This window comes from Sorex fumeus, unplaced genomic scaffold (assembly GCF_029834395.1).
Source record: "Sorex fumeus unplaced genomic scaffold, SorFum_2.1 ptg000130l, whole genome shotgun sequence".
NCBI lineage: Eukaryota > Metazoa > Chordata > Mammalia > Eulipotyphla > Soricidae > Sorex > Sorex fumeus.
Genome location: NW_026606187.1, coordinates 5,971,742 through 5,999,481, shown reverse-complemented (window position 1 = coordinate 5,999,481; position 27,740 = coordinate 5,971,742). Strand labels below are relative to the sequence as shown.

Below are 27,740 nucleotides of genomic sequence, written 5' to 3'. Positions count from 1 at the left end.
GGCACATCTCTTTGATTCCACTGTTCTTCCTGCATTAACATACACCTCAGAGACCTGGGCCCTAGGAAAACAGGATGAGAACGTTATTCGAGTCTCCCAAAGAGGAATTGAAAGAGCTATGCTTGGAATATCACGTTTCACTCAAATGAGAGAAAGAATCCGGAGTTCCGACCTTCGTTGACGATCAAGAATCAGGGACACTGTCTCATTTGCCAAGGTGTCAAAAATCAGATGGGCTGGTCACGTAATGAGATTTAGAGACGACCGCTGGACTAGAGCTGTTACCGACTAGATTCCACGGGATGTCAAAAGACCGCGTGGCCGCCCATCTACCAGATAGTCAGACTTCTTCATCAAGATCATGAACGATCGGTTTGAGGCTCTTGTGTTCTTAGAGTGAACAGACGCCATTGGGCTACACTAGCACGCGACAAGGACAAATGGAGACATTACTGGCGCCCGCTCGAGCAAATCGACAATTAATGGGAAGTCAAGTGATCAAGTGATCAAGTGAATATCACTTCATAATACTCAGACCCATCCAAACCCATTTGTGACAGCAATGAAATAGAAAATGCTCATTAATGTTACCCAAGTCCTATGGGATGAGGCTATGGTACTCTGAGGGACAGTAAACACCCTTGTTATATATATTATATATATTTTAAAACACATGTTTTAGGGGCTAGAGAGAAAGTATAATGGATAAGGGGCTTGCTGTGCACTCAGCCAACCTGGATTTGATCCCTGGCACAACGTAAGACCCCACCCCCCTCCAGCCCTGATGGTGTTCCTGGGTTACTCCTAGCTCTGTGGTCTGGAGTCACTTCTTGGGGGTACTGGGGGGGTTGCACAGTGACTAGACAGGGGTGGTTGCATGCTAGGAAAGAAGATCATCCCTGTACCCCCCACCCCCCGTCCTTCCAAAGCAGAATTTTATTTATTATTTTGTTTTAGGTTTTTGGTTTGGAGGCTATAACTGGAGATCTTGGGGGTTACTCCTGGATTTGCACTCAGGAATCACTCCTGGAGGGCTTGGGGGGGACCATGTGTGATGCCAGGGATCGAACCTAGGTCAGCGGCATGCAAGGTAAATGCCCTACCCACTGTGCTATCACTCTGACCCCCCAAAGAGGCATTTTAAAGTGCTGTGAACAGAGTATTAGCTTTTTTCTAATGGTACTGACACAACTGATTAGTAATGTAGGATAGGGAAAAGGCAAGCTCTGCCTCATTTCTTTTTGTTTTTTCCTTTCTCTTTCTTTCTTTCTTTCTTTCTTTCTTTCTTTCTTTCTTTCTTTCTTTCTTCTTTCTTTCTTTCTTTCTTTCTTTCTTTCTTTCTTTCTTTCTTTCTTTTGTGGGGAACACACCCAGTGATGCCCCGGGGTTACTCCAGGCTCTGCACTCAGGAATTACTCCTGGCGGTGCTCAGGGGGCCCTATGGGAAGTCAGGGATCAAACCTGGGTTGGCCACATGCAAGGCAAACACCCTAGCTGCTATACTGTTGCTCCCCGTCCGCCTCATTTCTTACACAAAAATAAATTCCAGATGGAACCAACATTAATACAAGAACAAAGGAGAAAAAATAGAAGTCATTAACATCCTAAATGAAAAGCACGGATGAGAATTCTTATAATCTTGAAGTTGGGGATTACAGTTCACCTAAGCAGATCAAAAGAAAAATTATAAATCTTTATACAAAAAAGAAACAATCCAGAGAGATCATTCTGACTATAAAATAATTGAGTCTTGTGTTCTCTGATACGAACACACTGTCACTATGGTAAAAGGTTAATAGCCAAATGGAATTAAGTAGATCAAAGAAGAGTACAATTCAGATACAAAGTACTTTTATGAGTGGCCGTTTATAAAAAAAAAAGTGTCAGAAGAAAAATGAACAAATGATGCACACAGGCAAATTAGGCCAGTAAAAAAAGTACAAATTGCTAATAAAAAGGCGTTACTAGTCACTTTTTTCTTTATTGCAAGCAACAGAAACTGCCATGGGTTAGTTTCAGCAATAAAGGAATTTATAGGAAGCCTATCAGATTAGTTCCTAGAATAAACAGAGCAGGAGAAACAGGCTTGGGCAGAAACCCAGGGAGGCAGACACCAGCCAGAACTTGTTTCTTGAGGTACCAGCTGGATTTGTGGTCACTTCTGAGGACCCTCACTGTCACACTACAGACAACAGTGTCTATCTTCTCTAACTCGTCGCCCACTGTGTCTGTACCAGAGGCCCAGAGCTACGTCCTTGGGTTGTCTTCCCCATCCTTGCTTTCAGGGGTGGGGAAATGTCAGTTTCCATAAGAGGAACTGCAGTTGTCCAGCCCAATCTGGATCCCCTCCAAGTGGGAAGCCTGTTCCTGCCGGATAGCTGAGGGGCCAGCACGTGGTACTCCCCTTCTCTCACTCAAACCCATGAATAAGCCATTGCTTTTGTCATTGTGGAAAAGATGACAAAACTCAGCACTCTCCAGGCATCGGGAGATGTATAAAACCTCCATGCCAGCACATTCACCGGTAAAATCTTTCCAAGATCAGCTGGACATCAGGTGTCAAAACCTAAAACGTACCTAGTCCTTCCTTCACAGTGTCAGCCAAAGGAGAGCTGCAGGTATGGGACTGTTTATTCCTCATTCTCTTTGTCCCACTGTTGTTTCTAGTGTGGGTCTCCCTAGCTCGTCATAAAATATTCTGTAATTCTGGCTTATATGAAGGTACCGGCAGAGGAACAAAGGCATGCAGGTCCCGGGGCTGAGATCTCCAAGCCTACTCGGATCGGGGCTGAGCATCCTCCAACCAGATCCTCCGAATTCCAGTAGGCGGGGGTCACACCCACCAACTGGCCCCCTGGCGCTGTGTAATCCCATCAACGTCCAAGACTCAGAGACTATAAAACCCAGCTCCCGGAAGCGCGCGGCCGCATTATGACATCTTATTATCTCATTCCTACTTTGGACAACCTGGCAGGCTATCGAATGTAACCTGCCCACATGGCAGAGTCTGGCAAACTCCCGGTGGCATACCCAATATGCCAAATACCAGTAACAATGATGGGTCTCATTCTCCTAAAGAGCCTCGAATATAGCACTTTCTTAAAAATCTCAGGGCTAGGATGAAGGAGACGTTACTGGGACCTGCTCAAGGTAAGGTAATCGACGAATAACAGGATGGTTGTGATTCATGATTCTGGCTTATACACAGACAGCGAGGAAGACCACAAAGGATTGCATTTTACTGAACACTGATGGCTGAAAAACAACCCTCCAAATTATTGCTACACAATACAAATTACATTTTGCATTTCAGCTTCGAAGCTGGAAGTAGCAGCTGGATGAACTGGGCAAGGAGAAGAAGGTGATATTCAAGACGGGGTGGTGACACCAAGCTGGTCTCTGAGGGGTGCTGAATCAAGGGAGTCCAAGTCAGCGGAGATTAGCCCTCGTTTCTTTGAAGCTTTCAACAGCAGTGGGGTTCCAAACTGCTTGCTAGAATTTGGAAATGGAGAGACTCTGCAAGACTAAGGACTGTTTGGAGCAGTGAAGGTCAGATAAATCAGCTCCTGACCAATTGCAGGTCTATTTGGGGTTAGTTTTCCCCAGCCTCAAAGAAGGGCTTTTTCCAAGTCTAGTTTGGATTACTGTTAAACTAGAATCTGGGGGCTGGAGCCATAGCACAGCGGGTAGGGTGTTTGCCTTGCATGTGGCCAACCCAGGTTTGATTCCCAGCATCCCATATGGTCCCCCGAGCACCACCAGAAGTAATTCCTGAGTGTATGAGCCAGGAGTAACCCCTCTGCATCACCAGGTGTGACCCAAAGAGCAAGAAAATTTTAAAAAATGTGTTTTTTAAAAATAAAATAGCCCAGAGTCTGCTATGGGGACTGGAGTTTGAGAGGTCCTTACCAAGAGTGAGAACATAGGTAGAGGAACACAGGAAATAGTCCATGTAGAACATATATAAAAGGCTGCATTATTGAATTGGTGGCCACACATTGGAACTCACTGGTTATCACTCCCTAGCACTCACTCCCACTGGGGACTCTGAAGAACCCTGCTAGATGTACCTCAGTTATCTGTCTGAAGGTTGGGAGCTGGTGGCTCTATTGGTTGGGGGTAGTCTTGGTGGGGGAAGGAGTAACTGTAGCTACTAGTTACATTCCCACTAGTGAATTTCCTTACTTTGGAATCAGAAAAACCAAGAGATCAACAATGTGACAAGTGTATGTGTGTGTGTGTGTGGGGGGTGTTAGCACATGCATTGGCTCATGGTTGTGCTTGCAATTGAAGATGAGCTCAGAACACATAATGGGGGATAAAAAGTATTTCTATGCTCAATTTTCTTTCTAAGACAGCATTTTCATCCACATGACACATATCAGATCCATGGTTGGTGCTGGGCATCTGTGGATAGCAAAAACAGATTGAGTCTCTGCCTTAAAAGCTGACAGTCTTGATAATACAGCGGGTGGGGTGTTTGCCTTGCACATGGCCAACCTGGGTTTGATTCCCAGCATCCCATATGGACCCCCGAGCACCGCCTGGAGTAATTCCTCATGGAGTGCATGAGCCAGGAGTAACCCCTGTGCAACACCAGGTATGACCCAAACAGAAAAAAAAAAAAAAGCTTACAGTCCAGGGACAGAGAGCTAGTACAGGGGTTAAGGTGCTTGCCCTGGATGCAGCAGACCTGGATTTGAACCCTGGCATGTACAGGGTGCCTCAGGAACCACCAGGAATGATTCCTGAGCAGAGTCAGTTGTAAACCCTGGGCACCACTGGGTGTGTCATACCATCCCTCCAGCAAAAACCCAAAGCAACCAAATAGAACCCAAATCAACCCTCAGTCTTTTGTGGATTTCGAGCAAACTCAAGTGGTTAATTATGAACTTCCAAGAGAGAAATGAAGAAGTGGCAAAACAGCAGTAAAGGAAAAAGAAAAATTGCTTAGGAAAAGGAACCTTGGGAGATAACTTCCAAGTTATAGACAATTAAGGGGACCACAAGAGACCCCTCCCACTTCCTCAAAATACCTCCCACATTATGGCTGGGTATGATGATAACATTTCATCAAAATGTTGAACGTCCACCCAAAACTATTCCCTTTTTTAGTCACATTCCTCCTTCCCGGTTTCTCATAGTTGAAAAAATACAAACTTTTTTTTTTTTTATGAAGACTGAGAACCATCATTTTATCAATATGCATTCTCGCTGATGTCCGGATGAGCTCAAGGTGCTGTGAGGGGCCAGAGAGATAGTGCAGGGGTTAAGGGGCTTGCCTTGCATGCAGCCAACCTCAGTTCCATGTTGGCCTATGAACAGAGCCCCTGAGCACCACCGGCTGTGACCCCCAAGGGCTCCTGCCTCCTTACCCCATCCCCCAGTAAGCAAACAAAAGCACCAACAAAACCCCCACCAACCTAAAAAACAAAAAGCCCTCCCAGATGTGACTAGGACTATCAGCAGGTAGGAATGGTTAGCAGAGCACAGGAGTGACGTGGGTGTGTGTGGGGTGCTCAGCTGTGAGGTCAGGTTATTATGGAGTGAGATCCCAGAGGCAAAAGTCAGCAACTTTGACACCTGGTGGAAGGCAGACTTTCTATTTTTAAAAGAGTTAGGGATCTCCCTTCCCTAGTTTCGCCTTCCCTCCCCCCTCCCCTCCTTCTCCCCTTCCTTCCTTCCTTCCTTCCTTCCTTCCTTCCTTCCTTCCTTCCTTCCTTCCTTCCATCCATCCAGGCTTAGGGTTGGCAAGAGGAAAATGGACAGAGAAGTTCCAAAGCTGGGGTTTGGAGGCTGAGGCCGGCCCCAAGAAGTACTCCTCCTCACCATCCTGGCACTATTTTTTCCTTCTTTTAAAATTGGACCCACATTTAAAAATAGGATTTCCACCTTCTCTTTAAAAATCAGATGATCTGGCAACACCGAGCCCTCATTTCTGCCTGGGAACAATTGGAGTTGAGCAGCTGTCACACTCTTCAGAAAGACGGTGATTTGCCGCCTCTCGAGTCCCACCATTTCTCACAGTCCTCCCCCAGCACCGAGCGCCAAGCCCTTTCAATATAGAATAAACATGAGGATCGAAATACTGAATCCTTCACGAAAGGGACCGCTGGGACCTGTGACATCTGGGAGCCTTCCATTTGGAGCGTCCATCCAGGGGCTCTGAAACAAACTTGGGCTCGGCTAGTAAATTTCGTCTCAAAGGCACTGAAGACTCAAGGGGGGAACTGCAAGGCTAGCAAAACGCTTGGGTGCCTAGCAGCTATTTCCAGCACGCGCTGGAAGTGAAGGAGGCTCAGGTGGAACCCGCGGCAGTGTCATCCTGTGCCTGGTCCCGGGAGCTGGCGCGGTGTTTGCGGCACGCACGACCGAACGCATGAATGACGGACAGTAAAGCTCGGTGGGACGGCAAGGCTGCTCTGGAAAGGACGGCGATCGGGCATCTCGTTGCACTGCGACTCCAGGGCTCCTCCTGCAAGAAGACCCGCGAGGCCGGGCGGCGGCCCGGGGATGCGCCCGCGGAGGGCGGGATCCCTCCGAGCCAGGTGGAGCCGGGCCGTCGGCGTCCAGCCCACCCCCTCGTCCGCGGCTCGTCAAAGGCGCCTCTCCGCGCCCGCCTTTCCCCAGGCCTCCGCCGACAGTGGGGCTCGGGGGGGCGAGGATGACGGGGGCGGTGGGTGGGCGGGCGCGGCGATCCACCGCCCGGCGCCGTCCCCGCGCCAGCCCTGCCCACACTAGACATGGCCTCCCTCGGGCTTCACGCCGCGGGTCCGCGCCCGAGCCGCGGGCCGCCGCGCCTGCCCGGACTCAACATGGCGCCGGGCGGCTTCGGCGCGGGGCGGGCGGCGCCCGCGGCGGGTCACGTGAGCGTCCAGCTGGGCGGTCCGCGCGCCCGCCCGCCGCCGGCCGCCGCCGCTCGCTCTGCGTCCGGCCCGGTGGCGCTCCGAGCTCGTCCGGGACGTCGGGCCCTCCCCCGGCGGTGCGCGCGGCGCGGCGGCGGCGGCGGCATGCGGCGGCGGCCGTGGCGGGGCCGCGGGCCGGGCCGGCGGGCGCGGGGATGAGCGTCGGCGGCCGCCGCCATGTCCACCAGGGTCACGGCGCCCGGGCCCGGGCCGGGGCCGGCGGCGGCGGCGGCGGGCGGCAAGGAGAAGCGCTCCTTCAGCAAGCGGCTGTTCCGCAGCGGCCGCGCGGGCGGCGGCGGCGCGGGGGGCCCCGGGCCGGCCGCGCCCGCCTCGCCGGCGTCGTCGGCGCGCTCGGTGGGCAGCTTCATGAGCCGCGTCCTCAAGACGCTGTCCACGCTCTCGCACCTGAGCTCCGAGGGCGCCGCGGGGCCCGAGCGCGGCGGCCTGCGCGGCTGCTTCCCGCCGGGGCCGCCCGCCGCGCCCGCGCCGCCCCCCGCCTGCCCGCCGCCGCCCGCCGCGCCCGCGCCGCCCGCCTGCGCGCACGCCGAGCCGGTGCCCGGCGTGGCGGGGCTCCGCAACCACGGCAACACGTGCTTCATGAACGCCACGCTGCAGTGCCTCAGCAACACCGAGCTCTTCGCCGAGTACCTGGCGCTCGGCCAGTACCGGGCGGGCCGGCCCGAGCCCGAGCCCGAGCCCGAGCCGCCCGCGCCGGGCCGCGGCGAGGTCACCGAGCAGCTGGCGCACCTGGTGCGCGCGCTCTGGACGCTGGAGTACACGCCGCAGCACAGCCGCGACTTCAAGGTGGGCCGCTCGCCGGGGCGGGGGCGCACGCACCGGCCGGGGTCCTCGGCGGGCCGCGACGAGGCTCGGGGCGGACGCCCCCGGTGGAGAGGCGGGGGTCCCCCCGCGCTCGCCCTCCCGCCTTCCTGCCTCCTGTGCGTTCGTCCGAGTTCGGTGCCAGGGCCCCGCACCCCCGTTGCTTGGGTCTTGGGAAGGGACGGCGCGCCCCAAACTTTCTGCACCTTGCATCTCCTGCCGTGCGCTGCTTGCTGTGGGGTTCGGGGCTGCTGACTCCACCTCTGGGGGGTCTCCCTGGTTTGGTGTCTTGCCGGGGGTCTTTCTTTCAACGTGCCGACAAAAGTGTCGAGGAAGGGTCCCCCTTCGGGGTGGTCGACTCGACGGGTCCTTGGAGAGGGTTTCAGCGCAGTGGCGTGGGCAGCGTGGGCACCGGTACCTGGTGTATCGGCAGCTGCCGTTTGGAGTTTTGGGCGTGGAGGGCTTGACCGAGTCAAGCGGTTTCTACCCAGGCGTTGTTGGAACACCCGGTGGGAGAACTGGCGCAGCGTGGTGGGGCGTGTGCCCTCCATCCGGGTTAGAGCCCTTGCACCCCATATGTCCATATGGCCCCCTGAGCACCTCCTCGTGTGATTCCTGAGTGTAGCACCAGGAGTAACCAGGCAGCGTGGGAGAGTGTGGCCATAAACCAGAAAGCGAGGTTGGATCCCTTCACTGGGGGCCAGGGCAGTTGAGCTTCACCCCCCTGGGAAGAGCAGATAGCGGCGGAGTCTTGAGTCACCCTGTCAGGGGAAAGGTGCCCCCTTGAAGGGATGCATGGGAGAGATGGGGAGGAACTTCGTGCACTTGAGAAACGTGTCTCTCGGCTGGCTCGCTGGGAGTCTGTCTCTGGTTGTGCCAGCCGGGGTGCAAGATGAAGGCTGGTACCAACTTAGGTGTTTACCAACCCCCAGGAAAACAAAGTTCCCCCAAATGTTACCCAGATAGAACTCAACGAGAGTTGATCAGGACAGATCTTAATTTTGGTTTTGGCTGTTCCTGGCAGTGCTCAGGCGTTACTCCTTGCTCTGTGTCAGGGATCATTCCTGGAGGGGCTCAGGGGACCACATGCCGTGCCATGGGTCAAACCCAGATTGGCCTCATGCAAGGCAAGCGCTGTGCTATCTCACTGGCCCCTGCTGGACAGTTCTCCTGAGAATAGGACTATCTGGAGGGCATGTGTTTGGCTTCAGCAGAGTTCAAAATTGGCTGTACCCTGTGAAGAATCCTATCTGCTCTGGACAGTGGACTTACGACCCCGGGGCTATCACCGCTCCCTGCTGGGGTTGCTGGAAGGGTCTTTGGCTGGGGTCTGAGGTGCTGGACCATCTATGCTTCGACTGTCCATCTCTGCAGAGAGGAAGATGGTTTGGGATTGTGTGGGTGATCCTCTTGGGTTGGACTTGGGGAGGTATTAAAAGAGAATGAAGTCACACAGGGAGAGAGTTAATTCCTTCTCTGTTCTCTTCCTGTCCTGATTATGCCCAACAACAAGCTCAGGAGAAAGTCTCAGCTGGTGGTAAGTTCTAACACCTCTTGCTCACGCCCACACTCTTTTTTTTTTTTTTTTAAATTTTTAAACAAAAAGAGAACAAGTGTCTGGTTCAGAGGCTTTCGCAGGCAGCAGTAGCGGTAGCTGGAATTTAATAAGGTTATGTTTCCCTTGGGTGTGCATTTATATTTATCTTCTATTTATGGCAAAGTGGTACCGGCTTTTTATTGGTGCTGTGAAGTTTCTGAAACATTTAGGCGAAAGTCCATGGTTTGAGTAAAATATAAAATGATGATGGTCTCCAGTTGCACCTCGCTTCTCTGGACCCCACTGGCAGGGCGTCTACCCTCTTGCGCATTTTGCTTGCATTTTATTTGTATTTGTTTGTGGTGCTCTTGGCTTGTTTTTATCAAATAAGACAAAATGGTCACAGTTTTCTCTTGGAACTGTGAATGGAAATACTAGAGTGGGTTTTGTGTCGGAGAGAGAATGGCACTCCTTTCTCTCCTGTGCTGGCTGCAGCCATTGCAAACGTTTTTCAAGGTTAGAAGCCAGTGTTTTAAATTTGGTTTTCTTTTCCAAAATGTGGACAGTTAATTTATTTCTACAGCATCTTCCCGTGTGGATGCTTCCATTGTATACATTAAGCTGTGAAGGGAAATGGGTCAATAGTTCTAGAAACGCAGAGACTGATTGTATGGGCACATTTTGGCAAACTTGAACAGATTCTTAGAGGTCCTTTTTGTTTGTTTTTGTTTTGGGGCCACGCCTACTGGTGCTCAGGGCTTACTCCTTCCTGGCTCTGCCAACTCCGGGATCATTCCTGGGATCATTCCTGGCCGGCTCTGTGGATCAGGGGTGTCAGGGTTCCAGGTGGGCAGGTGCCCTGAATGCTGGTTGTGCAGAGGCTGTGCTCTCATACTGGCAGGTCCCCATTGGTAAAAATGTAACTTCTGAGCCTTTGTAAATTTCACTCTGTTTCTTACCGGCTTAGGAAGCTTGCCATGGAGAAAGAGTGTTCTAAGGATGGCTCCTTAGCTGTCCTTTAGGAGATGGGGTCTTAGCCCAGTGGAGCCCTGTCCCAGTCTATAGCTTCCCTGGCTTTCTGTCCTCCGGTTCCTTGCCTGGCAGTCTTCTGCACAGTGGTAATAGGAGTTTCTTTTTCCTTTTTCCCCCCTAATTGAATCACAGTGAGATACACTCACAGTGAGATCACTGTGAGATACAAAGTTACAAAGTCGTTCAGGGTTGGGTTTCAGTCATACAGTGTTCTAGCACCCAATCCCTGCGCCAGCGCACATTTCCCACAACCAGCGTCCCCAATTTTCCTCCCTCCACCGCACTTCCCAGGCTGACTATGGCAGGCACCTCTCTCTCTCTCTCTCTCTCTCTCTCCCCACCCCCCTCTTCCTCTCTCCCTCTCTCTCTCATTCTTGACGGAAGTTGGTGTTCCTCTGGTCCTCTGGGAGCCCCTTGGGCTGGAGTGTGGCTGGGTACCCGGGGTTTCCTGCTGGAATGGAGATGAGGGAGGGAGGGTTGCCTCTTTCTGACCTGCTCAGCTTCCCTGTGCCGTGCACGTGGGTCTGCAGAGAGGATGGACACTGGGTTGCTTATGCAGAACTGAGCCTCGGGGCCCTGGTCAGTACCTCTCACCCTGGACTGTGCGTGGAGCACACCTGGGTGGCTGGTTCCATGGGACGTTAGGAATACACAGAGCTGTGGAGAGGTCCCAGCCCCTGCATTTCTGAAAAGCGCCCAGATGACATCAGTGCCATGGCTTGGGGACCATGCGTGCGATAACAGGCTCCAGGGAAGAGGAAAACTCCCCAGGAGATGTGTTCTAAAGACCGAAGGAAATTCCTGGGCTGACAGTAGTGGAGTGGCTTGAAAGGGCCAGTGGTTTGGGGGCTGTGGTTGGGTGGCTGATTATACTGTGGAGAAGCTGGAGCAAGGTGTGCTGTGACCCGACCCGGAAGGGCTTGGTAGTCCCCTTGTTGGACTGGATCCTCTGGAAGTTGAGATGCTGGGGCTAGATTTCCAAGAGGGAGGAGCCTGGGGTCAGACTTGCTCTCTCTCCCACTCCCCTCCCCCTTTAGTGAGGCTGGTGGCGGTGAAGAGAATTACTTGCTTCATCCCCCCCCCCCCCAAATGTAAATGTTGAATGACGGCCATGCTGGTTTACCTGTCACCACACCACCTTGCTGGTGGCGGCCAATGCTGGTTTGGATGCAGTTCTTCCAGCTCTCACTCCAGCATCCTGCCGGTGTCTGGGCTCCAGGCCGCCACTGCCACCTCACTGGAGTTGGCAGAAGAGACAAAACCAATTTGAGATGCTTTGCCTGGAGGTCTCCAAAATCACTTAGTGCATCTTTGTGCTTTTATTCTCTTAAAATTCCTTAAGTTACTAATGGTTTTCTCTGTAAGGTTTTTTTTTTGTCCTTAATAGAACCCTTTCTTTCTCCCCACATTGGTTAAAGCTTTCAGAAGCTTGCCAGGTAAATGGATTTGGGGTATTGGAAGAGCCAGGGGGCTGTTACTGTTGGGGTTTGTTCTTGCAGCATGTGATGAGCTGACTTCCCAACCTTGGTCCGCTGCGGGAACTTCTCCAGTCGCCCCCTCTCCTTTCTCTACAAAGCAGTTTTCCTCCTGTTAGCGTGTTGGTTATGCTTACCCCCCGCCCCCGCCCCCTACACCCCAGCCTCCTTCCCCGGGACGTCGGCAGTGTCTGAAGACATACTTGGTGGTGGCAGCTGGGGAGGGGGCGGTTCTTGTGGCATGTGGCGGGAGCTCCAGGGTGGTGCTGAGGTTGAGAAACTGTTGGGGGTGTTTCCAGCCTCCGAGGATGGTGCTGAGGTTGAGAAACCAGTGGGGGCGTTTCCCCACTCCTGCCTTGGGATTGGGTTCCTTGAGTACACCTGGGGTTCTCCCGGCAGGCGATGGTGTTTGTAGGAGGATCACCAGAGACGCTGCATCGCCCTGGAAGGGGGCCATGTGCTGGTGTGAGAGGAAGGCCGCTCTCGTGCCTCTCCAGGGCTGCGCGCAGGCTCCGGCTTCTTGCAGATGCTCCGTGATTACAGCACTCAGCATCCTCTTGCAGTAAGAGGCTGATAGTCATCTTTCAAGTCACCAAGATAAGCTTGCTAACAGCAGTTTTAAAATCGTGTTCTCAAAGAACTAGCACAGAGTGATCCACTGATTAAAGAAGAAAAGACAAAATGCAGCTGTGGGTTCCTTCCCGCTTTGCAGTCCGGCAGAAAAGCCATTGCAGCGTCGATTTCCTTGCCTGTGCGTTTTCTCCCCTGGTGCTGTGTGCCTTGTGTGAGTTGTCAGGTTACAAAGGGAACACACATGTACAAGCAAGCCGGTCAGGGCACTGCAGTTAGGGACTTAAGGGCTCCGCCTCACACCCTCCTTTTCCAGAGGGAAACTGGTTGGGAACTCCCACGGACCTAGGAGATAAATTTTGTTCCATGGAGAGTGGATAGTGCTAATGGCCCCCCAGAAATGCTTTGGACTTCAGGGCATCCTGTGAGTTCGTTGCAAAGTAGGAAACAAAGAAGTCGTATGGGTCGCACTTAGATTTACAATGGCATAAAAACATTCAGTGTGGGGCCAGAGTGCTAGTGCAGCAGGCAGGGTGCTCGCCTCGGACGCGGTGACTCCGAATTCCATCTCTGTCTGGCATCCCGTATGGTCCCTGAGCCCGCCAGAGATAAGTCCTGAGAACCCCTGAGTGTGGCCCCCGCAACAGAAAAGTCCAGCGTTTCTCTGCTTAGTGGCCTTCTCTGCCAAATGCTGTCACATAAGTGAAGTTCCCAGATCTTGGGGTGGGTGGGGGATTGATAGGATCATGAAGTCTTTTTTTTTTTCTTAAATTTTTATTAGTGAAACACCATGAGGTACAGTTGTAGACTTACAAATTTTTGTGCTTGGGTTTTAGAGATCATGAAATCTTAGATGAATGAGACCTGGGTGTGAGCTGCGTGACCGCCAGCCTTTCTGGGAGGAGCAGGGGACAGGTATTTCATTCTTGCTCAACCTGTACACACACACACACACACACACACACACGTCATTATGTCGTTCTGTGGCTGTGGGTGCCTTATCAGTGCCGCAGCTTCTGAAATCACAGGTCTCAGAAGAAGCTGGGTTCCGACTTCCATTCTTGCTTGGCCTGTACACACACACACACACACACACACACACACACACACACACACGTCATAGTGCAGCTGTGGGTACCTTATCAGTGCCATAACCTCTGAAATCACAGGTCTCAAGAAGCTGGGCTGGGCGGACGTGCTGGAACGTGCAGCATTTCTCTGCTCTGAGGCGGTGGTGCCGAGTTGCAGTGGAAGTAAGGTCCCCAGTGGCCAGCTTCCTGCACTTAAGTGTCCATACTTTGGAAAGTTTACGATCCCTGGAGACCACTTAAATGCGTGTAGAAACGTACAGTATGTTGTCCACTGTTGGACCCTTCCTCTACATAGAGTTCTGTAGCACATTTTTTTTGGGGGGGGATCACACTCAGCGATGCTCAGGGGTTACTCCTGGCTCTGCACTCAGGAATCACTCCTGGCGGTGATGTGGTGCTTGGCGACAATGGGCTACCTTGCGGTTCTGGGGATTAAACCTAGGACTATCCCATGTGAAACATATGTTCTAGCCCTTTCAGATGCCTGCTCTAGTTCTTTTGTTTTTCATAGAGGTACCCACGACCACCTCATTCTTTTTTTTTTTTTAAACAGTTCTCTAGAAAGAAGTTCACTGGGATGTTGGGGATCGAACCCGGGTTGGCCATGTGCAAGGCAAAAGCCCTACCTGCTGTGTGATCACTCCGGGCCCAGCACACTTTTCTTACACTTTATTTCCCTGGCCTTTATTCTAGACTTTTACATATATTATGGAAGTACTCTTCAGACCTTTTGACACATAAAACATTCTTATATTGGGGGAGGGGCATCCTGAGGTGCTGATGTGGTGCTTGGCGACCATGGGCTACCTTGCGGTTCTGGGGATTAAACCTAGGACTGTCCCATTGAAACATATGTTCTAGCCCTTTCAGATGCCTGCTCTAGTTCTTTTGTTTTTCATAGAGGTACCCATGACCACCTCATTCTTTTTTTTTTTTTAAACAGTTCTCTAGAAAGAAGTTCACTGAGGCGTATTTGTTGTTTAAAGTTTTTTTTTTGGTTTGCTTATTTTGGGACCCTACCTGGTGCTGGTGCTTGGGGCTGACTCTTGGCGCTGCTCTGAGGGGATCCCTTCTGGTGGGGCTCCGTTGGCTGCGTGCCAGAGAAGTCCCCTGCCCGCTGCTGTGTCTCTGCCCACTGTCCTATCTCCCCCCCGCTGTTCTGTCTCTGCAGCCCCTGCTGTTTCAAGTTTTGGATGAGTAGAGCCAGTCAAGTCCCCTTTTCTTCATGAACCTTCGCAGTCTCAGTAGTCCGTCAGCGGGGTTGTGAGTTGCACACGAGTCAGCTCGCGGCTTGCCCCAGCAGAAGGGTGTATGGCACAGGATTGTCCGCCTTGTCCGTGTGTAGTCCTGGGCCTGGTACCTGGCATGAGCTTCCTCTTACTTGGGACTGTCCTGAATCATCATTTGAACTTAAAATTGTTTTCATTTCAGAATGCCTGCTCTACACTTTTTATTTAAAATTAAAACAAACTGGGGGCTGGAGTGATAGCACAGTGGGTAGGGTATTTGCCTTGTACGTGGCCGACCCGGGTTCGATTCCCAGCGTTCCATATGGTCCCCTTAGCACCACCAGGAGTAATTCCTGAGTGCATGGGCCAGGAGGAACCCCTGTGCATCTCCAGGTATGACTCAAAAATACAAAACTTATTGTTATTTTTTTTTTAATTTTGCTGTGCTAGGAATTCAACCCAGGGCCTCACGCATGTGAGGCAAATGCTCTGCCGCTAAGCCATAATCCAGGCCCATCTGTGTCCTTTTTAAATACAGATCTTCCTCCAGGAAGGGTTGAGCTGGTGCAGCAGTTTTTTCACCAGGTGATAAAAGGGAGAAACCTAAACGTTTCAGGATTTTCCCAAAGGACTGTTTTGTTCATTTTCCAAAACACGAAGCCTTATGGAATTCTATGTTTGCCAAACATTGGAACCACATTTGCTGGACAATTGTTTTGTAGAAAGAGACTTTGTTTAGGGGTGGAGTGGGAATAAAGGATTCTGTGCGGAGATGATAGGACCCAGTTCTGTCCGCAGGTCTTCCCTGCTTCTGGGGAAGCGATTTTAAACTTGACCAGGGAAGTTCAGAGAAGGGTCCGGTCGTTGTGGGCTGGAGTGTTAAGATGCTCCGTTCGTTCATTGTCAGCAGTTTAGCTCCCGGCTCTGTGCCACACGTGGTGCCAGTCATTAAGTACATAATTATAGATTACTCGCACCCCACGATGGCACCAGGACACATGGTCCCTCCTCTCAGGGAGCTTTTGTGGTCATTGGGGAGGCGGATACCAACACCGTGCGTATGAAATTTAAAATGATGAGCTAAAATCCCATGTTCCTTGAACAGAGTGGTTATTTAAGGAAAGAAAAAGTGTCCAAGAAACAATCATGGAGATCGGGCCACATTATTCAGAGTGTTTCGAACATTTGACTGGCCCTCTTAGAGCACTGTGGAGAGTGGGTTTCAACGAGGCTGAAAGGTAGGGCAGGTGGGCCCAGGGAGGCCCCCTGGAGCCCGGCCAGCTCAGGTGTAGGGAGGTGGTAAGTTTGTCCCCAGAGCTCTGGCCTGATCTCGCCTGGGAAATGGTCTGTCCAGGTGCCGAGTAGGGGCTTGGCTGGAAGTGGGGAGACTGGGTCAGACTCTTCAGTGCTTGCTCAGGAAAGGGTGGTGGCGGCTGTACATGGAGCAGTGAGGATGGTGTGTGTGTGTGTGTGTGTGTGTGTGTGTGTGCGCGTGTGTGTGCGCGCGCGTGCAGAGGCGGGGGGATGATGAGAAAGGAGCCAGGGAGAGGGTAATAGACCTTTGCCTCTTTTGAGTCTGGCCAGTTTGGGGAAGCCGAGGCAGCCAGAACCTTCCAGGTGCTCATGGCATTTGAGGCATCTCGTGGAGTACTTGAGCACGATGTCTTTGACGGGGGTAGGGGGGCCTCCTGCCAGGTCTGGGGCCCCATTGGCGATTCTCGGCCACCTGCCATCCGTTCAGCACATGGGCCCTGCGGTCTGAGGCTCCCCTGCAACCTGGGTGTTGCTGAGGTCCCCAGGGCTCTCTCTGATACTGGGGGACCCTGTGGTGCTGGGAATCGAGTCCAGCTCGGGCACCTCCAGGCCTGGGCCATGACTGCTGGACTATGTTCTGACCTTGCCCCGAGACTTGTACTTGCCACAAAAGTCCCAGTTCTGAGGCTTTCAAAGATCCTTCCCAGCTCGCGACATAAGCAGGCACCGAGTCTGAGTGCAGGGCGACACAGTGTTGGTCATGTTTTCTCACCCGGAACCTTGCCCTGAGCTGCCCTCCATTTGCACTGGGTCCTCTTGTTTGCCTGTGTGCGGGTTTTGCATAGTTGCTGTCTTCCTGGGTTGTGGTTTTTTTTCATGCAACTTCTAAAACACTTTCCAAATAGTACTCACATACTATACTGACGGTTTATGTGGCATCACTGCATGGCAAGGGATAATTTACTCAGCCAGCCCTCTTTTATTGGGCACCCACGCCCCTCCCCCCCAAACTCTTTTTTTTTTACATATAATAAACATGAGTCATGGGTACAGCTTTTTGCTTCGTCATATTGCTTGTTTAGGGTAGCCCCTCTTCTGAGCCTCTAATGCTCTGCCCATCTGTTTCTCCCCAGTTCAGTTTTAATTTCATTATTTTAATTGGAATTATTTTGAGGTAATCCTGGTGTATGGGCTGTGTATTTGCATTAACATCTTTATTTCATTATTTTTAGGAGCCATGCCCTGCAGGGTTTAGGGCTTACTCCTGGCTCTGTCCCCAGGGTTATTCCTGGTGGGGGGTCTGGGGACCATATGGGGTACTGGGGATCCAACCTAGGTCGACTTCGTGCAAGGTAAGTGCTCTCGCAGCTGTACTGTTGCTCCAGCTCAAGACTATGTTTTGGGGTTATGATTTCACACCTCTTCAAGTGCGTGTTATTACATCTTGCTCAGCACCAAAATGCCAATGTCCCTCCACCCCACCCCAGTATACCCCTGTTCTCTCTCCCGTTTCATGACCGCCCTCCTTGGTAGCCTCAGCAGTGGCCAGAATCCAGGGGTTTTCCTTTGGTTTTGTCTGTTCCCTCCGACCGACAAGTTCCCTCTGATGCCTCCAGTTCCATCCACGTGGTTGAAAATTGCAGGATCTCATTATTTCTCCGAATTGAGTACTATTTGTGGGTATCTTCTTGATCCTCGACTTATTTTTATATTCTTGTCTGCCTCTCTCTGTGTTTAATTGTGTAAGACCATATAGCTTACCGTTTTAACTTTTTAAGGAACAGGTTCATGTAAGTACATTCACAGTGTTGGGTGAAGGGGCCGGAGCGACAGCACAGCGGGGAGGACATTTGCCTTGCATGTGGCTGACCCGGGTTCAATTCTCAGCATCCCATATGGTCCCCGAGCATTGCCAGGAGTAATTCCTGAGTGCATGAGCCAGGGTAACCCCTGTGCATCGTGGGGTGTGACTCCCGCCCCCCCCCCCCCCCCCCGCAAAAAAGAAGGAAAACAAAACAAAACACAGTGTTGGGTGAATTAGCAATGATGGATGGATTACCACTACTCCATCTTCAGAGTGTGTGGCCTGTTCCTGGCTCTGCTCAGAAGTGCTCCCTGGCAGTGCTGGGGATCATACGTGGTGCTCCTCATGCAAGCCAGGGCTGGCTGATGTTGCCTCGTGCAAGACAAGTGCTGTCTCTCCTGTACTAATTCCCCAGCAGCATTTTCAGAACTTGTAAAAAATTCTCTGTGTTAAGCAGTAATAGTCCCCTAGTCCTCAGTGAGCCTCTATTTTTACTTGGTCTCTATGAATTTGTCTATTCAGGGTACCCTTTATAAGTGGAATTGTCCTATTTTAATACTCAGCATTCTGCGTGTCAGGCTCATTTTACTTAGCATAATGGTTTCAGGATTCATCCATGCTGGAGCATGTAGTAGAATTTGATTTCTATGTATAATTTTTTTTTCTTTTTCTTTTTGGGTCACACCCAGCTATGCACAGGGGTTATTCTTGGCTCTGCACTCAGGAATTACTCCTGGCAGTGCTCAGGAGACCATATGGAATGCCGGACTTGACCACACGGAAGGCAAACATCCTACTTGCTGTGCCATCGCTTGGAGAGCCCCGAGTTGTAGTAGTTTATATATACATATCTAGATTTTTAAAAATTCTTTACTTGATTAACAAATCTTTTCTCTCGTTCTGTGGGTTGTTCCTCTCTGTTGATGCAAAGAGTTTATTTTTGATTAAACTTTTTTTGGTTAAGTTTAAATAGTTTTTCCTTTTTTCTTTTTTCTTTTTTTCTTTTTGCTTTTTTGGGTCACACCCAGCGATGCTCAGGGGTTACTCCTGGCTCTGCACTCAGGAATTACCCCTCTCAATTCTTGGGGGACCATATGGGATGCCGGGGATCGAACCCAGGTTGGCCGTGTGCAAGGCAAACGCCCTACCCGCTGTACTATCACTCTGGCCCCTGAAGAGTTTTTCCTTTTGTTGTCTTTGGTGTTGTAACCAAGAAAACAGTACCAAACCCAGCTTCATAGTTAACCCCTCATGTTTTCTACTAAGAAAACTTTAGATCTTTGAAAAATTTTGCTTAATTTTTATATATAGGGAAGTTGGAGATGCAGCTTAATTCTGTATATGAAAGTTATTCCCTGCGATTGTTCAAAAGTCTATTGTTTCCTTATTGACCTTAGTGCCTTTGTCAAAAATCAATATGTATGTTTACCTCTGAACTCTGTTCTATTGATTTGTATGTTTGTCTTTATATCAGCTCCACTCTTGTGATTACTGTAGCTTTGTGTTAAGAGATTAGGGCATTTGAATAAAAAAATTTAAAATGCTTCTTGGCTTCGGAGTCACTTGAGATTCCATGCGATGATAGGATGGGCTTCTCTGCCTACTGGAAAATGCTTTGTTAGGATTTTCCCAGCAGTTGCTCTATTAAGTTTTCCACCCCATGAAATGGGATGTTTTTAATTTTTCTCAACATGATTTGTATGTGGAGGGGGTATTCATTTTAAGGCCTGAGAGAGATTCCCGGAGGGTGGCCGAGAGCCTGCCCTGGCTGTGGGCAAAGACTGGGTCACCCTGGTTGGCCACCACTGGGGTGTGGGCCTCTTAATTCTTTGCATTTACTTTCCTCACCTGTAAGATGGGACTAAGAGAAAAGTGATCTCTTTTGATAGTTTAAAAACAAAGAAGAGAAACTCGGAGCAGAGCCTGGCATGGAGCAGACCCCGACATGACATTCGCGTAGGGCAATTGCTCTACCTTATCCCTGTGTGTTTATAAAGGACTTTGCGTTCGCTTGGGACTTACTAGCCATTTCTGGGTTTCAGGTTCTGTCAGTTACTGGCACCGCATGGCATTGTTTTCGCTTATTTCCTTCCCACTGTGAAACACATTTTGCAGTGTGAGTAAAATGTGCCAGGAAAGTACAGATATATTGAATTGGAGGTGAACTGTAGTGCAGAAGTGCCCATTTTCACACATTTTAAAAAAACCAACAACATTTCAGTTTACTGAAACTGAATTTTAATTTATTTTTATTATTATTTTTTTTTTGCTACACCTGGCAGTGCCCAGGGACCACTCCTGGCAGGGTTCAGGGGGCCATATGGGGTGCTGGGGATTGAACCCATGCAAGGCAGCCCATGAACCCTACCTGCTGTACTGTTGCTCTGGCCCCAAATCCCTGAATTTTAGGTGAAGTACTTACATTAGAGCATGGGGAAGTGACTCATGGAAGAACATATGCCTTGCCAGCGATAGACCCTGGGTTTGATATTTTTCTCTCTGCCTCCACCCGCCCCGCCCCAATTACATTAATTTGGGAGAAATAGTCATCTTTACTGAGTGCCTATTCCTGATAAAACTAATAACTTAAAAAACGCTAACCTTCGAATGTTAGTCAGGAAGCCTGAGGCGACTGCTGTCTGAGGAAGGCACAGAGAGTCCGTGAAGATTTCCCTCTCCCCCCACAAGAGAATGGGGTTGGATGGCGTTTACTCAGACATTCTTCAAGGATCAGATAGTTCCCGTGTTGTCTGACTGCTCAAAGCAGAGAAAACATTTAGGGCAAGAGGATTCAGTTTCCTGGGGTGATTCAAATCTCTCCTCCACTCCCCGTGGTCCTCGCAGCGAGCCGTGTGAGGCAGCATTGTTCCGTGGGAGAGCGCGTGTCTCGGGGACTCTGTCCTGGCCAGCACTGCGGGGACGGAGCGCCCCAGGCTGCGAAGATTTGAGAGAGAAGAGAATTGAAACAGGGTTGGTGGAGCTCGGGATAGAGAAGTCCGTTTTGGTTTTGGGCTACTCCCTGTGGTGCTCAGGGGCTACTGCGTGCTTAGTGCTCAGGTCTCTTCGTGCTGGGGACCGTGTGGTGCCTGTGATTGAACCCTGGCCTCCTGGAGGCGAAACATGTGCCCCAGCCCTGTGGCCTTTGAGCTCTCTCAACAGCTCGGTTGGGAGAAATTTTTTGGAGCAAGTTTTCCAAAAGCGGAGTAAGTCGCCTTCATTACACTTTTTTTTTTTTTCCTTCCTTACATGGATAGTTTAAGCAGATTGTGGGGGTGATATGAGACAGTCAGGTACCTACCTAGCTCTGTTGGACTTGGTCGAGTTCAGTTATTTCTTGGCGTCTTTTCCTTTCCTGTCCTCTGGTGTTTTAAACACACCCGCAGAATGCACTTTTGAAGCAGAGCTGATTGTGTGAGACAAGCCTGCAGGCACACAGCGGACAGCCACGCGGGAGGCAGGGGGCCGCAAGGGTTCGAGCAGGCCCTGGTGCAGCCATCGTGTGTGGGGAGCCGTTCCAGGTCTGAGTGGCCCATGTAGGAAGGAGCTGGCTGGTCTTCACGTGGACGTCTCTTCAGCTGAAGCCTGCCTCGCGTCGTCGCTCTGCTGTGCAGGTTCAGGTTCTGGGGTTCACTCGGCCACTTGTTTTCAGTGGGTGGCTTGATGAATTTTTCCTGTCCCCCGTCTACCCACTTGTCCCAGCAAGGGACCACTAAATAGGCCAGTGTTCTCTGTTTGCGTAGCTCCCACAGCTGTTTCCTATAGTAAGGATGAAGGAAAACAATGACCTCACAGTTTCCGCCCTAAAAAACCCCCTTTCATATAGAATAGCAGAAAAGTCATCATTCAAAACAGACCAATTTGAAGTTCTGTTCTCTGCTGCTTCTTCCTGCAAAAGTATTCTTGTTTGTACTGATCAAGCGGCCGTTGGCCGTTTCTCAAATGACCTTTTATGTTGGACACAAACGCTCGCTGCAGTGGCGCTCGTCCGTATCGTGGTCTTTCTCCGCTCAGAAGTCGCTGTTGCATGCGGCGGAGGGGCAGTCCCCAAGGAACTGGCCGGTCCTTGGGCATCTGCTGCTGCTTCCCTGCACTTGTGGAGTGTGGGTGGTGGCAAGCGGGCACTTTGTGCTCTCCAAGATTTCACGCACGGCTCAGGAAATGCCTTTGTTGGTGTCTATGCCGACCACGAAGAACCTTTGGGGGAGTTCATCACCAGCTCAGTAAGAACAACACCGACAATTTTTTCCCCTATGATTTGGTATTATCTCCAGAGCAGATCAGAGCCACCTGACTCTCAGGAGAGTTAAGAAACAATGAAAATATCATTGATTTGTGTAGAGCCTGATCATTTACAAAGTACAGCCTGAGACCAGAGAGAGAAAACTCATGGGGTTGGAGTTCATGTGTGGCATGTGGGAGACCTGGGTTTAATCCCTGGCACCACATATGTTCCCCCAGTAAAACCCCCAAGTACTGATCCGGAAACGGCCCTTGAGCACCCCAAAATCGAAATAAAAGAAAACCACCCCCCCCCCCCACCCGATGTATAAGCCAGTCCCATTAAAACTTGTTAGAGTCTTGGGCATGAAATTATTGCTGGTTTGGTCTCAGCTTTGTTCATTTCTATATGGAACTATTGTGGACTGGTGGCAGAACCTTCTGCTTGGGCCCCTGAGTGAATTGTACCTGGAAGGACTCCACTGTAGATTTTGCTTATCATCCCAAAGTTTCACTTGAGTGTTCCCTTCATTTCCTGTAGACTCCTAGTTGGAGATTACGTGGAATTTAAAATGAACTTATTTGTTTTAAATTTTTGTGGGTACTGCTGTATACTTCCATCAGGAAACCTGTAAGGCTTGGGTGTATCTCCTGGAATGTTGATGGTCATTAGTGATCATTCCTTGGTTTGTTAGTTTTTTTTTTTAATAGAAAAAGCTAATGTTAGAACTGTACCGATCTTTTTCTCCCTAGTTAGAACATTTCTATAGAGATGCTTGATCGTCTTCATTACCTGGTTTCCTAAATCTGGGGAAGGAAGACAAGAGGAACACTTGGTCCTCCTCCTCCTCCGCCCCCTCTGTTAAAAACACTCGCCTCTCTGGTGTGTTGCGCGAGGCTTCTGAACATGGGCATGCGTGTTCTCAGGGCTTTCTGACCCGTCGTCGTTAGGCCAACGCTCACATTGCCACAGGTTTCTGTCCTGTTTGTTCCCGAGTTCTCTTGACGTGACACTTGTGGTCTTTGAAGTCAATCCTGCATAGCACGAAGTTATTTCTCACCTTGTGTGTATTGAAATCAGTCGTTTCTTTCAGGAATTCTGGTTCCTTGTGGTGGCCAATGACAGGCCATAGTCCGGGCACAGGGAAGGCGTGACATTGGTGTCTGGCCCCAGGCAGGGCTATGTTGGTGCCCATCAGCAGGCAAGGAGATGTTGGTGTCTGTCAGCATGGAGGGCGATTTTGGTGTCCTCTGAGCTGGTGGACAGGAAACGTGTGATTTCTTTAAAGGATGAGCATGGCTTCATATTGATAATCCCAATTCAGCATTTCATTTTGATTCGTCTTTATTTTTTACTTTGGTGGAGATGGCAGCCCTTCCCTACAGGGTCCCCGATATCAGGCCCTTTCCCAACGGGGTCTCCGATACTAGCTGCCCCCCCCCCCCCCGGGGTCCCCACATTGCCTCAGGCCTTGCAGGTGGCAGCAGGGTTTGTTCTTGCGGCCTTGAGTGCGGGGGGAGTCCCTGCAGCCTGCCCAAGCCAGTGGGGCTGCACTCCCCAGGTGGAGGCCTGGACTAGCAGGCGGCCCCGTCCATCTGTCTCTCCCTCTAACAGAGTAGCAGAAGTGAGGGACCGTCAGGCATGGGCATGCATGGAAAGCTCTGGAGACGGCCAAGCTCTCCTCCAGGCCCTGCTCCCTGGGCCCACAGACAGAAGTGGTCACCTCAGCATGGGGACGACACTGGGGCTTGAACTTCCAACCACTGTCTTTTCAGTGCCAGAATGAACAGTTCAGAGATAGAACAGCAGACGAGACGGCAGATCAGGCCAAGACCCCATGAACTTCCCCAGATCCAAGACTGGCACCCCCACATACAGCCCCCAGGAGCTGTTCCCTGCCCCCCGGGGGGGGGGGCGAGAAAACAGGCCGGATGTGGATCATTGTGCCAGTCCTGTGCTTTGGGGCTTCTGAGGTGTTTAACCGTAGGTCTCTTAGCCCCCACAGGCTTTTCCTTCCTTCCTCCCCAGCCGCACGCCTCACGTGTGATGCCAGGGAATGGGAATATTCGGCACAGAATACCCCTGTGAATTCTCACTGCCATCCTCCCACAGTGCACTCACATTTCGTGGCCGTAATCCAACGCCGAGGGGCCGGGCCTGCAGCTCAGTGACTTTGAGCACCTGCCTTGGCAGAGAAATGCTGCGGGTTTGATCCCTGGCGAGTGTGATCCTGGCAGCTTTGCTGTTTGAATCTGGCCACAAGAAGTGTACAGGCCCCATGGCCTGGGGTGTGGCCCCCAGGCGTCTCGCTCGCAGTGCAGGGAAGGGGGGCAAGTAATCACACGTTACTCCCAACTGTGTAAACTCAAAAGGACAGCAGCAGTCTCTCTTTCCCGCCATTTGCGTTCGGTAGTGTCACGCAGTTTCCTCCGCTCGGGGAGGTCGATGGTGATGGGCAGGCGAAGGAAGGAACGCGGGCCAGGCTGGTTGGTGTCAGTTGCAGTTCATTCCATTCCCATCTCCATTCTCTGATTCTCCTCCTGCTTCTTCTCCCCCATGCTGTTTCATTCTCCTTCTCGATCCCCCTTCATCCTCCTTCTGGCTCTGGAATCTGGATCCGCCAGCCCACTCTTACAGTCTAGTTAAATCCCAAAACCATGAGGGGTTGGGGCTTACACATAGGTGTGGTCACAATCAATAGGGGTAAAGTTCTTTCCCTCAGGGGGTACTTCTAGGACAGATACCCTCTCCGCAGGATGACCCACCCAAGAGCTGAATCCCCTGGGTGTGTTTCTCCTCTCCTTGTCCAACAAACACGAACATTCATAATATTAATCATTTTGTATGGACAAGGTAAGAGATACTTTAAGCTTATAGAATTGCTCTCCTAGGGCCATCTCGATCTCAGACTACAGTGCTCAGGCCAAATAGTGTTTCCTCTCCCTAGCAGGGTCCTAGTCTCATCATTACTTTTGGATCATGACAGCATTTGTCTATGATCAAACTCTTAGAGTTAAGAATTGTGGCACTTTGGCCTGGCCCATTTCGATGCCAGGGTAGCTCACAGCTTGCCCTGGGTCCATTTAGTCCCTCTTCGGGACCCTGCTTTTGGGTTGCTAGGAACTAAGGGCAACTGAGGCTTAAGTTGAGAAAGCAGATGCCCGGGAGTGAATAATATTCGAAGCCAATTAAACCCCAAGTTACAAAAGCATAATATTAACTGTTTTCCTGTGCCTATACAAAAAGGACATTGCTTTAAAGCAGACTATTCATAAGACATAAGGAGAGGAGAAAGACAATATTTCACTCTTAATCACTTAATCACTTAACTTCCCGTTAGTCGTCGATTTGCTCGAGCGGGCGCCAGTAACGTCTCCATTTGTCCCTGTCGCGTGCTAGTGTAGCCCAATGGCATCTCTTCGCTCCGGGAACATGGAGGGCCTCAAACCGATCGTTCATGATCTTGACAAAGAAGTCTGACCATCTGGTAGGTGGGCGGCCACGCGGTCTCTTGACATCCCGTGGAATCCAATCAGTAACAGCTCTAGTCCAACGGTCGTCTTTAAATCTCATTACGTGACCAGCCCATCTGATTTTCGACACCTTGGCAAATGAGACAGCGTCCCTGATCCTTGATCGTCGACGGATGTCAGAACTCCGGATTCGTTCTCTCATTTGAGTGAAACGTGATATTCCAAGCATAGCTCTTTCTATTCTTCTTTGGGAGACCTGAATGGCGTTCTCATCTTGTTTGCGTAGGGCCCAGGTCTCTGAGGCATATGTTAATGCAGGAAGAACAGTGGAATCAAAGAGATGTGCCCGGAGCCGGAGGTTCTTCGTCCTCTTAGCTATTTCTTCGACGTTCTTGAAGGCGTTCCAAGCCGCTCTCTTCCTCCTGCGCAGCTCGGGTGCCAGGTCATTTGTCATGTTGACCTCTCGACCTAGGTAGACATAGCTGTTGCATTCGGAGATGGTCGTTCCATTGAGAGCGAATGGGGCGTCAGGAACAAGGCTGTTTCTCATAAACATTGTCTTCGTAAGATTCAGCTGTAGTCCTACCTTTCCACACTCACGGTCAAAGTCGGCCAGCATTTGTGCCGCTTGGCTGATGTTTGGTGTTATTAAAACAATGTCATCAGCAAAGCGGAGGTGGTGTAGTTGCCGACCATCTATCTTCACTCCCATTCCTTCCCATTCCAGTCGTCGCATGATGTTCTCGAGGGTGGCACTGAAGAGTTTCGGTGAAATGGTATCACCCTGCCGCACCCCTCTCTTGACATCAACGATCACTTCTTTGTAGAATGGTGAGATCCTGGTAGTGAATCCGCAATACAGCTCACGGAGGATCCTGATGTATTGGGCTTGAATGCCCTGATTGGCTAGGGCTTCAATGACCGCTTCCGTCTCAACAGAATCAAAGACCTTCTTTAAATCAATGAACGTTAAGCAGAGCGGCATCTTGAACTCCCGAGAAACCTCAATGAGCTTGGTTACCGTGTGGAGCTTGGTTACCGTGTGGATGGGCTGGAGCGATAGCACAGCGGGTAGGGCGTTCGCCTTACAAGCGGCCAACATGGCCAACCCGAGTTCGATTCCTCCGCCCCTCTCGGAGAGCCTGGCAAGCTACCGAGAGTATTGGATATGCCAGACACAGTAACAACAAAGTCTCCAATGGAGACGTTACTGGGCCCGCTCGAGCAAATCGACGATCAACGGGAGGGCCTTTACCTTTACCTTTTACCGTGTGGATATGGTCGATGGTGCTGAATCCTTTGCGGAACCCTGCTTGCTCGCATGGTTGTCCTTCATCTAGTGTTCTGCCAATCCTATTCAGGATGACTCGAGTGAACAGCTTGTAGATGACAGACAATAGGCAGATCGGGCGATAGTTGCCAATGTCATGGATGTCTCCCTTCTTGAACAGTAGTACGGTCCTGCTGGTTTTCCATTGGGACGGAACCTTGCATTCAGACAGGTAGCGAGTGAAGAGCCGAGCCAGTGTATTGATGAGTACTGACGGCAGGTTCTTCAGGTGTTCAGGTCTGACCTTGTCTGGGCCGGGTGCTGTTTGCTTCTTTACCAACGAAATGGCGTGTCGGATTTCGGAGGGGAGAACGTTGGGAACGACATACCCATCCTCTGGAATTTGGTATGTCGGCAAGTGGACATGGCTATCGAAGAGATTTGAGTAGAAGTCATGGATAATCTTCTCCATTGCCGTTCTGGAGGATGTGATGGATCCATCAGGACGTCGGAGGGCAGTCATCTTGGTCTTATAGTTGGCGAAGGACAGGCGGGCGTTACGAATACTTTTCCCGGCTTCTGCCGCATCTACCAGTACTTCTGCTCTTCTCTCTTTGAGGTCTTCCTTGATCGCATCTCTGCACTGCTTTGCTCTCCACTCATACATATAAAATCATAGATTTCTGAGGAATCTGATCTTTCAGGTTAGGAGTCTGATTAGGGGGAAAAAGCTGATTAACTGGTTAGGGAGGAGAGCGTAGGGAAGAGTTTACAGATAAACACAATGGAGTGGACGTGCCTTAGGAGCACTGTAAGAAACCTGAGTTCCATGTGGCAAGGGAGGAAGGACAAAGCAATGTCATCCGACACCCAACGACAGTATTTGGAAAAGATTTGTAAGTGTGTGTGTGTGTGTGTGTGTGTGTGTGTGTTTGGGGCGGCGCTAATTTTCTTGCTTGAAGTATAGGATAGTCTAATTACAATGTTTTGAGGTTACTTGGAATAGTTCCAATGTGGCTTTGTTACCAACTGGATGTATATTTAATTTGTTTTCTTTTAAAA

At 50.8% G+C, this 27,740-nt stretch overlaps 1 protein-coding gene across 1 annotated transcript in view; it reads left to right on the top strand.

Moving 5' to 3' along the window:
* The first annotated feature begins 7,049 nt into the window (after positions 1-7,049).
* Positions 7,050-27,740, top strand: part of USP31 (ubiquitin specific peptidase 31) — a 61,270-nt gene continuing 40,579 nt past the window's right edge. The window contains exon 1 of the mRNA XM_056138773.1: positions 7,050-7,709. Within this exon, the coding sequence (XP_055994748.1) occupies positions 7,083-7,709 (627 nt within the window). The 5' untranslated portion in view covers positions 7,050-7,082. The remainder of the gene's footprint in view (positions 7,710-27,740) is intronic.